Here is a 14,940-nt window from a genome sequence, read left to right as displayed (position 1 = left end):
TATGGTAGCTTGGGTGCGTGATTAATTATACTCTGGTTTTTTTTTTTTTTTTTTTTTTTGGTTTTTCGAGACAGGGTTTCTCTGTGGTTTTGGAGCCTGTCCTGGAACTAGCTCTTGTAGACCAGGCTGGTTATACTCTGGTTTTTATACAACAAAATTGTCATAACATGCTATCTGCCCTCCTACCACCTCATGTGTGTGCACATGTGTGAAGGTTCACTTAACAGTTCAAAACATCCCATGGGGTAAACATTGGTTGTGTTTCAGAGATGGAAATATCTCTAGAAGTTAACTAGCATATTCAATGGTTTTTAGATGAACAATTCAAATGAGATCCAGGGTATACAATGGTAGCTATTTTAACAAGATTGTATTGCCTCCCCCTCAAAATATGCAAAAGTCTAAATTTTAAGGTGATACAATGTCATTTATAAGTTGTTTAATATCATCTGAATATCCTGTGTTTTAGAACACACAAAATTAAGCTTACTATGCAATGAGCTTTATAACCTTCTGCCTTCCTGGGTTTCATGCATGGCCTTGAGCTTTGCAGACAAACAGCAGGCACTCAGACAACCGTGCCTGGACAATGCAGTTGCAGTTTAAATACCAGCAACCTACCTTCTGACTCTGGTCTTTTCATCGAACACTAACAATCACAAGCATGTGTTCAGACACACTGCTTTAGAGCAGGCTTTCATGTTAAGACATTTAGCTGTGCTGTAACTAATGATAGCCCCCATGGGACAGAGAGGACGCTCAGGCTCTGAGGCAGTCACTCTGTTGTTTGTCAACTACTTGTCATTCTCGTGTTGACCCTTCAGGGGATGAGGTAAGAGTGACCATCATCGTTCCACATCCCTTACAGCTGGAGAAGAGCATGGGAGCAATAGCTGTGCGACAGAGAAGGCAAATGACAGACAGGGGCATCTATTCTGGCATGGAATACAGAGTTTATTGACGGAAAGGGACAGCCTTCAGAACATTCCTTCACCTCCCTGGGCACAAATCTAAACAGTGACTGCTTTGCCCATTTGGCAACCAGACTGGTCTCTATGCAGCATCATTACCTGACCACTCACTCACAGAGGTACAAGCTCTAAGTTATAGAAATCTCAAAATTACAAATAACTGTTGCATGACCAGGCTTTCCTTTCTGGTAAAAGTCCACAGCTTCATCAACAACTTGTCCAGTGTCTCATCTCTAGGAAATGCCAACATCTTTCTCCAAGCCTCATAAATGCCAAAACTGTTGTTAGGTTTGCCAGACCCCAACATGCTTTGAAAAGGAAACTTTGTTTTCTCAGGAGTCTAAACTAAATGTAGGTATAACCATGACCTTCCATTTGAGTAAAATAAACAAAGCTGGTGATTTTCCTTTGTCTCATAGCTAAGAAACCCAGGCTCAATCTCTTCTGTGAATAGCTGAGTGTAAGTAACAGTCTTCACTTATGCAACAGACAGAAAAATACTCGTTACCTCAAGTGACCTCCCTGCCGGTGAGGAGGGAAGCAGCAATTAACTGACAGGTACTGCAGCTCCACTAGGGGTGTGTGACATGCTTGGAGAGCTTCTCGGGTCCAGCACTGACTTTGGATGAGCTCACAGGAAAGGTGGAGAAACCAAAGCTTTCCATATAAATATGACCCCTCTCCTAGTGCACAGCACATTCAGCTTCAAGTGGATCTCAGATCACTAGCCTCCTCATCACGGCTCTCTCCACCATGAAGGTCGTTGGGGGCCTCATTCTGTTCTTCATGGCAACCTGTGTCTGCCACAGCTTGGGTGAGTTGGGTGTAGTCAGTGTCACCTATGATCCTGAAGGTTGCTTCTTTTCTATATATTTTCCCCTAGGAGCTAAGTTGTTGATATAAATATCGGGTCAAGCGGACTTAAAGGGAAAGAAACAGTTCTGGCCAGGGAGAAGGATCACGGTTCTATCTGTACTTTGAGGGAGTGGGAATTGATGCCATCCCTTGAAAGCATTCGTACTTGGCACCCATGGACATAAAGAGTCCCAATTTCTTTATAAATTGTTTTACATACAGACTTACACAACCATGTCAGTAGACGGCTACTCCTCAGAGCGGAGATGCAGAGTCCTAGGTGTCTTCGTGGATCCATATAGTAGGATTGGAATAGAACATACTGCTCCAGAAGGTTCAAGTTAACAATCTAGCCTTTAAATTGTGAAAAGAGGTTTAGTTAAAATTAATGTCTAACACATTAAAGACATTCATTTACTTTTCTGTTTGTTTCTTTGAGATAGGGTTTTATTATGTAGTCCCATTGCTATGTAGACCAGGCTGTCTTTGGACTTACAGAGATCTGCCTGCTTTTGCCTCCAGTGTGCTTTGATTAAATGTGTGCATCACCATGTGGAGCTCTTTTCATTTCTTTATGTTGTTTAATAGAGAAAGTATATCAATGATAAGGAGTCAGTGACAACTGACTTTATCAAGTCTCCCATTCCCATAAGTTCCAGAAAGAATATATAAATTTACCTGCCTGATTCAAGGGCTTATCCATTGGCCACTCAAGTTCCTAAGCCAGCAGCTGTGGTGGGGTCTGTGCTGAGATTCATTGCTAAAAGAAATGAAACTTTTGACTGAAAGACAAGGCTACATTGAATAATAAAATTCCAGGCTTTGCTTTATTTTTAATATTCCATTGTATTTGTCTTCCAGAAGTGACCAGTCACCCTTCACCAACGGTAAGTATGTTGAACTAAATTTTAATTTCAATTTCTATTGGCTATTATTTAGTCAACAAATATTTGTGAAAGATCGATAGATAGTTCATGTCGTGTGTTTAGGGAAAGCAACAGAGGAGACAAACACAGATGAAGAAACCTTTTCCCCAGTTGAAAAGAGACATTATAATAGAACTTCTCTTACTCAAGTGTCCTAAATATTAACTAATAGGAGATCATGTAACACTAAAGTTAACTATCTGGCACAGAAATGATCAGTGATTGCTCACCAAGTGTGGCATTAAAAAGGAGGAAGGGTGCTGGCACTGCTGGTATTTGCCATGGTGGTAATGCCACTATACAAACAGCTTTAACAGCATCAGAACATCTGAGATGAGCGAGACTTCAGCTCTTGCAGCCTGTCGTCTAGTTGATCCAACGTAGTGATACTTACTGTATTTGAGAAAACCAGGACTTTCTCTTGTGTCTAACCAGGTGGACTGTGACATATACAAGAAGTACCCAGTGGTAGCCATCCCCTGCCCCATTGAAAACATACCAGTTTGTGGTTCAGACTATATCACCTACGGAAATAAATGCAAGCTGTGTACAGAGATCTTGTGAGTATCAAACACAAAGTGGACTGGGAACAATGTTCTCTACTCAATCCTTCCCCTTCCCAGGATCCCTCTTAACTCTTTATACTCTACTTATTTCCATGCAGAACAGAGCATGGGAAGAAAACTCCAACTGTAGCTGAATCAGACCAGAATTGGGCCAGCTATTCTGCCAAACAGCTCCTATCCCAGCACATATCTCTAATTATTGTACTTCTAGAAAGGCATGTGTTTTCAAGCTCATATTTGGTCCTGCAACTGAGAAGGAAGTCAGGAGTCACCAAATGGGCTAAAGTGGCCATTTGGATGCCCCCCAAACCCAAGTACAAGTTTTATTATTTTAAAAGTGGAGTTCCATTTCCCTCCCCCTCCTCCCACCTTTCTCCCCCTCCTCCCACCCTTCTCCCGGAAATGGGAGGCTGGGAGGAGGTGGAAACTTGATTTTTGTTTATGTATTTTTTTCTTTTCTCAATAAAAAAAAAGAAAAACAAAACAAAAAAAAGAATTAAAAAAAAAGTGGAGTTCCACACAACTTCCTATATAAAGAAAGGTTCATGAATAATTGAATATCTGGAATCCACTATCTCGCATTGTTTCTAAAATACTAAACAACTTTAATTCATCTGGACTTTATTCTCAAGTTGCCACAGGCTCTAAGTAAAGATCAGTAGTCTTAAGGGAGAAAAGGCAATGAAAATTATTGGTTTGCTTTTTTTTCTAAAATAGAGTATACAGGCTGTTACTATTGTATCAGTATCCCATGGACATGTTTTGTTTAGGTATTTTGTTTGACCTGCACAGTATTGGGGAGAATAGTAATTAGGTAGATATCCCCCTTGTAAAGTGTAAGGTGAAAGTTAGCACTTACTATCTTATATCAAATTCACTTTCCATCATTGTTAACTATCTTTTACCCACCAGCATTGGGTCACTTATGTCCTGCGTTCTCACCTTTGTGGTTTTCTTAGCAAATTAGAATAACAAATACGACTTGAGCCCAGAGAACATGTCCACACACATTTCTGCTTTGGAAGCTTTCTTTCACAGAAGGAAAGAGTTTTTGATGCAGATGCATAGATAGTCCTGGGCCATGAAACTAGGCATGTTCAAGGCCACAAGCCCCTGAGAAGAACATGGTCAAGGTCTTCCTTGGTATTGCAATATCCAGCTCCATCATCGCCTTGCTGAACATGAAAAGCTGAGAGACAGGCTACCTCAACTCCCTTTGTGGAGTCTTCTTGTTCTTTCAATGCCTTGGGTGATCTTCTTGCCTCTGGTATCCATGGAAGAAATAGATTGGGATAGAGTTATCACTGAAGCAGAGAACCTCTCCTCTGTGGCAACAGCACGATGTTCTCGAATCTTCCTTTCTGTGGAAAGAGGTTCTACTCCATGGCCTTGTTCTTATCCGTAAAATAGGTCCCACTGCTACTTCACAGTTTTTGTACGTCTTTTCAACTTTTATATGTTCCTGATCTTGCTGAGTCTTGTTCATCATGTCTTCCCTCAGGAGGAGTAATGGAAAAATTCAGTTTCTTCATGAAGGGCACTGCTAACTTCCCCATGGACAAAGAAAGAACGATGATGCCTTCATGGTGTGCAGGCGTGTGGGCTCTGGTGAACTTCTCCCCTTTGCTGATGTTCTAAGGTGGCGTCGGGGCTAGGTTCGGTTGTCCTCACTGACAGCCCCTGTGCTCATCCCTATTGACTCACGTTTCCTGCCAAGTTACCTTTTTTTCCCATCTGAATAAAATACAAATCTCTCCAGAAAGTTCGCTTTCCTGCTTGTTTGTTTCGTCAGAAAAATATTGCATCTGAATTATAAAGTAAACTGAGAAATAGAAACAGACAAATCTTCTTTTTCAGTAGAACTTTAAAACAAAGAACCTAGAGTAGTTTTCAAAATCAAACACATCCCAGCCACATACTGGCTGTCTTTCTTGGGACCTTGGCCTTACAATTGTCAAACAATGTCACATACATCTGTGGCAGTCATTTTTCCTTATGGCTGAATAAACTTCCATGTGTAAATGCAAAAAGTAAAAAATAAATGAGGAGCAAGGTATGGGAATACGAGGAAGCAGGAACACACACAAAGTAATGTTTGCTGGGCCACATAGTTCAGCCCCTCTCTTCTTCATTCCTCTTTGTTTGTTCTCCCTATTGCTCATTCCTCTAGTACTCCGTTTTCCAGTCATCTCTAGAGAATTCTTTTCTAAAGCAAAGACCTCTCATTCATCATTTAAAGATGCTCTGGTGAGTCTCACTCCTACCCACTTCCAGCACCAGCCATTCACTCACCAAACCTTCATCCTCTCCACTCTTCCCTCCAGTCTATCCACCATGCTCAGAAACTACTGCGCACTCTTCCAATTAGCCCTTTCCAGCTCTAGGATTTCAACACCGCCTTTCAGCCCTTTTGCTATCGAGTCTAAAAGGCTTGCTCTCTGTGTTCGTTTCTCCTAGATAAGCACCTATAATAAGCTCCCATCAGTTCTACCGCTGTCTGCCTCCTATGCTCTATTGAACGTACACCTTGGAAGCCATGTGTTCAAAATTGCCAAAAACTAAGAAAGCAGCAAAACAATGGTGTCTTATTCTAGTATCAATTCCTGATCTAGCTGCATGAGCTCGTGTTCTAAACCAACACACATTCTGAATGCTTCAACAAGCTTCCTGGAAAGAATTTGCAGGTACACAAACAATGGAGAGCAAACAGTGTTGCTCTGGACATTCTGCGGGTGCAACCAACAGGCAGTGAGCTCGAACATGCTACAAACAAAGACTCCTTATTGCATTTTTTTTCTTTTTTTTACCAACTCTTACAACACCACTTCGGAATTCTCGTTAGTAACATGAAAGGAAAGTTGCTGTAAGATTTTAAAGATACAAATGTAAAGTGAATCTGTTACATGGCCAAAATCCGTTTCCAGGGCTGAAGTTGACACAAATTCTCAGACACCTCACCCTGTTTCATTTTAAACTAGATTGTTCACATAATTAAGGAAATCAGACATGACTTCACCCAATAATCCGGTCTTTCAGAAACAAGTAAACCATGTCTCTGTCAGAAAGCATGATGCTGAAGTAATAACTTTGCAATGTTCTTTAAGAGTAAGTATAGAGATCAAGGCTATAGCAGCTAAAGTCATAAAGTCATCCCTTAATTAAATACACAACCCTGGACGCGTTCTGAAAACCCACACACTCAAAGTCATGTGGCCATGTAGAATTAAGCTTTTGAAGAGCTCTGTGCAAACAAAGGAACAATCCTGTACAAATGCTTCTGGGAAGTCAGATCACTTGTAATTGTTCAATCCTCTCTAGAACATGAGGCATTGAATATTTATTCATAAGCAGGCTCAGGGGTTAAAACAACTCAAGCTAGCTAACCACACTCTGGGGACTTCTCAAAGAACAAGATTGGCTTTGGGTTGTGATTCTGTTCCCACAATCATCCTGCTCCTCGTTCATGGTTTTGTGTGCCTATGTGTGAGTACCCTCTTCTCCGGAGGGCCACGCTGCACCTGAGCCACATCCTCTGCAGCTCCCTAGCCTTCATTTAGTTCCTCCAGCATGTGTTCCTTCCTTCCCCGCCTCACTCCTTCTAGAAACGAAGCCTAATGGTGCACACTCAGAACCACCACGAGTGAGATCTCACTGTGCTTTCTGTTCACCCTGCCTCTGCTTTCCCTGGAGGTTGGGCTCTACTTTCTTACTGCTCTGTAATCCCCACAGGTTACTTCAACTTTTTGTCATCGCATCCAATAGGTAGGAACCTGTCCTCCCTAGCATATAAATTCTGTGCAAAGTTTGTGTGATGCCATGGCTAAGATTGGGGAGACTGTAAAGTTAGAAAGCTCTAGGGTTGAGGATAGGTTAGCCATATTCTGAGTAACCTCAGAAAAATGGTTTGTCTTTTGACTTTTAGTGCCCAGCTGTCAAAATAGGTATCTCAGATCCTTATAGATTGTCTTCTATAAGACAGAGTATGTGATACTGTGCCTGATGCATAGTTAACCAACACATGGCGGGCTTAAAAAAACAATAACAAAAACCCTGTGATTGTCATAGTGTGCTTACTAACTAGGTGATTTTGAACTAACATGTTTTATTTCCAGTTCTGGGCTAACTGCCATCTCTGCCTGCTCTTGCCCTGAGCTGCAACACCTAGCATAGCAAAAGCCAGCCCAGTGTCTTGACTGCAACAAAAAATATACAACCATCCTGTGAGAGACTCTGGGAGAGTTATGCCATTTTCTGATTTGGGGGTCAAAAGCTACACTATATCTTTTCTGGCTTTGGGATTCCTTATAACAGGGTTTTTGTTTTGATCCTCATGTGTCTTTTCTGGACATTTGGTTATTTTTCTACTAGTAGTTCTATAGTTAATGAGGTCTCACATGAATATGTAATCTTTAATCTTTCAGAGAAAAAACATTAAAATAAATTCAATCTTGAATGTATTTGAAGCTATATATCCACTGTTCTATGTCTTAGAGTTCTACCCCCCCACCTGAATTCTATATTGACTAAAAATAACAAATGGGATAAGTATTATTTAGCAAGGACAGAGAAAGGAGAGCCATTTCACTGCCTCCATATATTAAGAAACATCCCCTAAGTGGGTGGTTGATGGGTGTTTTTAGCTTAAGAAAGGAAGCAGAGGTGGAACCAGGTGACAGCTGGTGGCCAGAGCAGTGTTAAAGAATGGGTGTCAGGGAATAAGCTTATACAACATTTTGAAGAAACAGTTCATTGACCTGCTTGCTGGACATTGGAACATTTGTGCTATTGTTAAACCACGTGTCTGCCCCATGTATTCTTCTTATACTACTCATGACTTATAATTAAATAAGGCAGAGGTATGAAGAATAAGGACAATAAGAGTAGATGATTCTAAGTATGAATTTTCTCTGACTTGTGGGTTTGCTAAGAGCATCGATACACTTAATTTTAAGGAAAATGAGCTTCTTTCTTAAATAACTCCATGCTCCTTTGATCACAAGGACATTTTGCTTCAAGGGACCTCTTAGTTGGCTAAAATGGTTCCAGTGTGAGCATGAAAGCAGCCTGAATGGACCAAATATGCAGAGAAAGGGCAGGATGTAGCAGGAGGCGCATCATTGTGGTTGCCCAGGTTTCCTTCTTTCTCTATAAAAGCTTCCACAATGAACAATGAGAAAAGTTCAGGATATCTTACAAATGAAATTTTTGGTGAAACAAGAACTCTGGAAATTGAGTCAGTTTAAGAAGGAAATAAATAATCTGGTAATTCAATAGGCTTTGGGGTTTTGCAACCCAGTTGTAGTGCCTTCTTTTAAAAATAATTTATTCATAAATAAAATATAAATCACAATAGAAATTAGGACAAAAAGTCAAAGTCTTACAATCCTTTTTGAATATTTCCTTTTATTCATGAGATAGTTTCCCTTTTGTTTTCAGGGTATATTCGTTACATAAAATGATGCTTCATTGCAGCCCGTCTGTACATGTATGTCAGATGCTCTGCCCTTATTCAGTGTCCATTCTCTTCTTTTGTTCTCCTTTTCTGCTTTTGCTGGTTTTCTTCCTGCTCCTAATTAGTCCATTTTCTGCTTTCTTTTCATGCATAAATATTATAATTGTATATATGCACATATTTTCAAATATATAGATTGCATATATTAATGAAAAAGATGCCATATCTGTCTTTCTGGATATGATTTATTTGGCTTATTATGGCGATCTCCAGTTCTGCTTTTCTGGAGATGTCATAACTTTATTTTTCTTTATGGCTGAACAAAATTCTATATTTGTATGACATATTCTCTTTATCTATTCACCTGACTCGGGAAAATCACAATCTTTAAGAAACCTCTTGGCATTTCACTTCTTACATGCATAGACAATTTTTACATACTGACTCTAACATCATAAACATGATTTTATGTTTTATTTTGTTTGTTAAACCATAAGAATATTTGTTTTTCTCTGGCCTTTTTCTCTCTCCACACCTAAGACTGATGTCCTAAGATGTTTGGGACAGACAATAGCATTAAAAATGTAACTGTCAGAATAATAATAATGTGAGGTTTACAATTCTTAAGTGCACCAGCAAAACTTATATTTACTTTAATAATTATTTCATGACATAAAATTAAAGCTAGAATATTTTTATGTTATTACATATTTCGATTTGTTTTTGTTTTCCTCCATTTTATTCTCTCAGAATAGCATTTGCCTTAGGAACTGGCGTTGGGATCATGGAGGTGGGGGAGAAGGGAGGGTGGAAGGAAAGAAGGAGAGGTGAGAGGAAGACTTGAGGGAACTGGATAGTCGAGATGGGGAAAGGAGGCTTTTTTTGATAAGGGATGGTAGCTCTGTTCATCTGTGGTGTAAGAATAAGATTTAGGATATACTGAGGAACTATGCTTTTCTAGCAATGGCCGAAGTCAATTCTTTTCTAAGGTCTATGACCTCACTAACCTCCGAGAGTTGCCTAGGTTTACAGTACCAGAGCATTATTTTCTTCCTGTTGAGTGGGTCTTCAGTGCATTAATTAAACATTAAACATTCATTTTAAGCATTAATTAATTAGACAGCTGTTAGCTGTCCCCAAAATGTGAGTGCCACTTATTGCAACTTTATTCATCTTCTGCTATGCTGGTAATTGCGATGCTTTATAGGTGTTGCACCTAAGTAGGACTGGTTAATTGCTTGCTTCCTTTGGCAAGTTGCATAGTGTTTTCTGAAACCATGGAAAGTAGGTAGATCCTCAAGTCATCTGAGTCCTATGTCCTGGGTGTGCAGCATCTTCAGCAATAGGAGCCTCTCCTTAAGCCCTGAGAGGCAACTAAGGGCTACATCAATAATCAAAGTCACTTGGACTACGTTGATCCATCTTTTAAAAGGAGGGTTTCTCATGCTCATGACTTGTAGAGGTTATTATTTTTTTGGTAGTCTACAGCACTTAAGGGAAATATTGTCAGCCTGAGGATCTTAACTTACTTTAAAAGTAAATGTGTGAACACACATATATGTATATATACACACATACACACATATACGTGCATATCTGTACACATACATGTATGCATTGTGTATTATTTTAGGTAAATGTAAAATAAATTAAAATAACGTGATTCTTAGTTGCTTTATCAAACAGCTTTGATGCTATTTTTCCATCGTTCCTCCTTCTCCTTTTCCTTCTGTATTGACCTCCCTCTCTCCTACCCAGCTGGAACTCCCTCCATGTTGTTTTGTTTCCTACTTGATATCACCTGGATCTTGCTATCACACTCCTAGGACCCTTCCCCACCTGTGGTCTCTTTATACTTTTCTGGGTTTTGTGATTAGTCCATTCTTATACACACAATTTGAAGCTAAAAATCTCAGGTGAAACAGAGTACGTGGTGCTTGCTTCTCTGGTTCTGGGTTACCTCACTCAATAGAATCTTTTCTGGGTCCATTTACCTGAAACAATGAGAAACATGGAGAGCAAGAAAACAAAAGAGAAGACCCAATCATATGTGAGTACTCATAACTATGGTAATCAAATATTTGACAAAGTGATGTGTGTGTGTGCATGAGTGCATGCGTGCGTGCGTGCACGTGCCTGTGTGTGTGTGTGTGTGTGTGTGTGAAAAGACAGCATCTCTCACAAATGGTGATAAAAAATTTAGATGTCCTCATGCATAAAATACCATTTTGTATATCATGTCAATAATATTTTGAGAAAGTTTGATTCAGGATAAGTTCCTTTTTCTTGTTGGGCGGATTGTGCGTAGATGTTTCTAGGTCTTTAAAAAAAATTGAAGATTGTTTGGAAACAATCATTGTCAAGGAATCGGGGGCCACTCATTCTGCACACCAGCAGATTTGTAATATGTTCACACAGTTCATAATTCTAGTGCTTCAAAAATGCCAAATGTTTTTCCTACAGAAGAGAGGTAGACCCCAAGGTGTCTGGCTGTTCCTCTGACTGGCTCCATTCATGCACCAGCATATTTGAACTGTTCATTTCCTGCTGGAGAGTGTTTATCAATGTTCAGACCATGGCAACTAAGATTAGCAAAGGCACGTATAAGTTTATGAACCATGAGGTAATGTGTCCTGGAATCCTTCCAGTTGAAGAGGAATCTAAAGAAAAGAATCAAATAGCTAGTAACAACAGCCATCCCGATCGCTGTACCAAACCCACACGAAGGTGGAATTATTGTGTGGAACTGAGCACTGAGCCCAAGCACCTGCCTCTAAAACTTTGTCCTACCATCATCCAGTAGTTCTGAGGTCTTGGACACCTTCACTTCTCTAAAGCCTGGTCTCTGTCTTTATAAAATGAGGCAACGACACTACCCACATCAAGCTTCTATGTTAGTCAACTGACTCAGAAGATGTGAACACACTCAGTAATATTAATATGCCAGGCAAACCTAAGCTAGCATTAATTTAGGTTGTATTATGTAATCATCTTGCAAAGGAATTTTTTCTCAATGATGCACCAAGTCTTTTTAAACTTGTTTAGGGTTCTGTTCATGGAAATCGCTGTTTCTTAATAGAGATGACACATCTGGTTGGCACAAACACGGAACCTAAATGGTCAGGGCAAGCCATAGCATCTCACTTCTCATGCCTCCATTAATGCCTTCCATCCCTTCAAGAACAGTAAGTAAACCCTAGTGACTCCATTTGTCTTCTCAACTGAGAACCTAAGTCCAGAAGATCCTGGAGCTCTTTCAAGACAATGATCAACTCCTCTGGTTTCTCTTCTTATTTATTTATTTTTTCTGACAATAAGTCCCTGGTCACGTGAACTCAGGATTGGAGTCAACCACCCACCCCAACTCCTTTCTGTATAATGCCATTTCTAAAGAGATCCATGGAAGGTGACTGCCCTTCAACTAATCTCTGTTGGAACAGAGTTCTCTCATCAGTAACCATCAGCCAGGGGTGCTCATGACAAGTTTGTGTCAGCTGAGACATAGTCTTACTTTATTTAGAAATGAGCATCGATTAATTCATCATTTACAACCAACACAAGGTTTAACAGTTTTTAAAACATATCATGCACTAATCCATTCAATATTTATTGATAATCTGAACATATTTTGGAATCATTTAGTAAATTTATCTTCCATATGAAAATACATTCAAGGCCTCTTTTCTGTACTCCACCTTTCCAAGAAGGGCAATCATGATAATCCCATTTTTGCTGTGGGAGTTGAATCTGGCAATTATTTTCTTATACAAAGCTTTGAGGAAAACCCCATGTCAGCTGGCACAGATTAATAGCTGGGATTTTTAAAAAAAGGAAAGTGCCAAATAAGTCATTTTGATTTTATTCTATAATGAAAACCTGTTGTGGAAAAACAAAGTGTTTATCCTTACAAAATGTTGCACATAACTAATAAATTTACATAATCTAAAGTTAAAATATTATGTACATTGATTTTCTCATTGTTAGGACAAAATGGCAAACAAAAAAAAAATCACTTCAGAGAGACTGTTTATTATGGTTCACAGATGGACAGGACATAGTCCCTCTAGTGGCAGAAGCATAAGGTACTCATCACATTGTTTCCAGTCAGGAAGCAGAGAAATGAATCCTGGTGTTTAGTTCTTGTTGTTGCATTCCCTTTCTCCCTCTCTCCTTCCTTTCCTTCCTCCCTCCCTCCCTCCCTTCCTTCCTCCCTCAATCCAGAACCAAATTTCATGGGATGCTGCTGCCAACATCCGTGGTAGGCACTGGCACCTCACTTTAAGCCTCTTTGAAAATGTTCTCACAGATCCACCTAGAAGCACGTCACCTAGGTGATTCTTAACACAGTACAGCTGACAGTCAAGATTAATCATCACAGATACATTTTTCTATCTGCAACAACAGTTCTTTACACCCTGTGTTGTGTAGAAGACATAACTTAGGATCATACACAGTCACCCAAACTAAATGTGTTTTGCCATATAATTTTGTGTTTTGCTAAGAATTAACTTTTTATACCACAGCTTGTTTTATGCAATATTCAAATGATTATTAATTGATATCAGTAGAATAGAGATCAAAAGCACCAAAGCCAGGATTCTGTGGTCCTCCAGCTTTGTCATAAAATGTAACTGGATAAGTCACTTCATTTTTGACGCAGCTGATCACTCATTTTTTTACAAAAAGAAATATTGCATCCGCACTGCATTATGGTGATTCAAATACCACGGTTCTTCTCATGAAGTCAGTGCAGCCCTTTGCTTTTGGTTATAGAATGGCTGGCTATTATTACTATAAAATGATTATGTGAGGACTTACTCATCAAGAACACGATTTAATCATTTTACTCTGATTCAATAACACATTTCATATTAACATATTCCAGAGAATGTTCATACAGTAATAAAATCTTTCAAGCAATGTGCAAGGAATTTAAACAACACCCATGGCTCTCTTTGAAACTGTGTCTCATAAGTAAAGGAACAATAAATTAATACTAATGTTAAGAATATATGAACTTTGAAGTCATGGGCTTGGGTTCAAGGGATAATATATTATCAATTACTTGAAGTTTAAATGAGATATAGTTAATCAGGAACCAGGAGACCCTTTGACCTGTTCAGGTCTTTCACAGGCAAGAACTGAGAGATGTTCTGTGCCCATTTATAATAGATAAATGCTATATATCCTGTGTAAGAGAGCTAAAAGAGTACTAATAGATGCTTTTGCCATGGTTTCAGTCATCTGTACCTAGGACAGTCAAGACTTACTGCAAAGACTGGGGCAAATATAACAATGATACCAAGGCGTTTTGGAGCAGAAGGAAGATAAGGAAGAACAGTTTACACGTTTCTGTATTAGTCTAATTCTCAAGCTCCCTCTGGGAACAGGCTGCTTAGCCACTGGAGTAATCAGGGCAATACTGTAGTTCTCTGGAGTTACAGCTTGCCTCTCCAGATGATCAATGCACATAAGAGTAATGGGTCAGAATAGCATCCTATTGGAAGAAGCTGGCTTCTGTCGCGGTAGATCCAAGGGATCTCCACTGCTGCCTTTATGGCAGTGGACGTATTTAAAAGCAGGTAAGTAAGCATCCCATCAGGGATTCCATCTGGTTGTTTATTTTAGTTTTGGCCTTTGCAAAGGGATCCTATGCCTTACTCCTAATAGTTAGAGAGTGACCTCATATTTTTATATGGTTAGCTATTCTTTCAAAATATTGTTTTTATTTTTTGAAATGAAAATATAATTATGCCATTTCTCTCCTTCCCTTTCTGACCTTTAATCCTTCTCATGTATCTCCCCTTGCTCTCTTTCAAACTCATGACCTCTGTTTTTTAACTGTTGTTATACATGGGAGCGGGAGAGGGTGCTTCTCAGTCCACATAATTTAGAAGTTTAATCAATGCAGCTGAAAATTGAAGTATAACATTAGAGTTCACAAGTGCTGGCTTGGGAGAAATTTGAATTTCTGCTGAGAGGCTTCATTGCCTTTTTTTCCTTTTTAAGGAAGTTTTGCCTTACTTAACCCTTTAGTCCCTGAAGAATTTTGTATTTGTTTTCTCTGACGCAATATTATAGGGAATGAAGTGTATCTTTCGCCAAGCACACAAATATCTCCTTTTTGGTGTTGTTAACATCTTATCAAGTGGGTTTCTGTTTTGGTCTAG

At 39.4% G+C, this 14,940-nt stretch overlaps 1 protein-coding gene across 1 annotated transcript; it reads left to right on the top strand.

Moving 5' to 3' along the window:
- The first annotated feature begins 1,597 nt into the window (after nt 1–1,597).
- On the top strand, nt 1,598–5,040 carry LOC121445536 (serine protease inhibitor Kazal-type 7). Its single transcript, XM_041647654.1, has 4 exons — nt 1,598–1,785; nt 2,688–2,713; nt 3,188–3,312; nt 4,820–5,040. The coding sequence occupies exons 1-4, from the start codon at nt 1,725–1,727 to the stop codon at nt 4,863–4,865; spliced, it is 258 nt and encodes an 85-aa protein (XP_041503588.1). The 5' UTR covers nt 1,598–1,724; the 3' UTR covers nt 4,866–5,040.
- The last annotated feature ends 9,900 nt before the right edge of the window (nt 5,041–14,940 follow it).

Source organism: Microtus oregoni, unplaced genomic scaffold, assembly GCF_018167655.1.
Source record: "Microtus oregoni isolate MIOR12 unplaced genomic scaffold, Mior012 000202F_ref0000011, whole genome shotgun sequence".
Classification (NCBI taxonomy): Eukaryota; Metazoa; Chordata; class Mammalia; order Rodentia; family Cricetidae; genus Microtus; species Microtus oregoni.
Note: the sequence above shows the minus strand (reverse complement) of the source record. Positions and strands in the feature narration are given on the sequence as shown.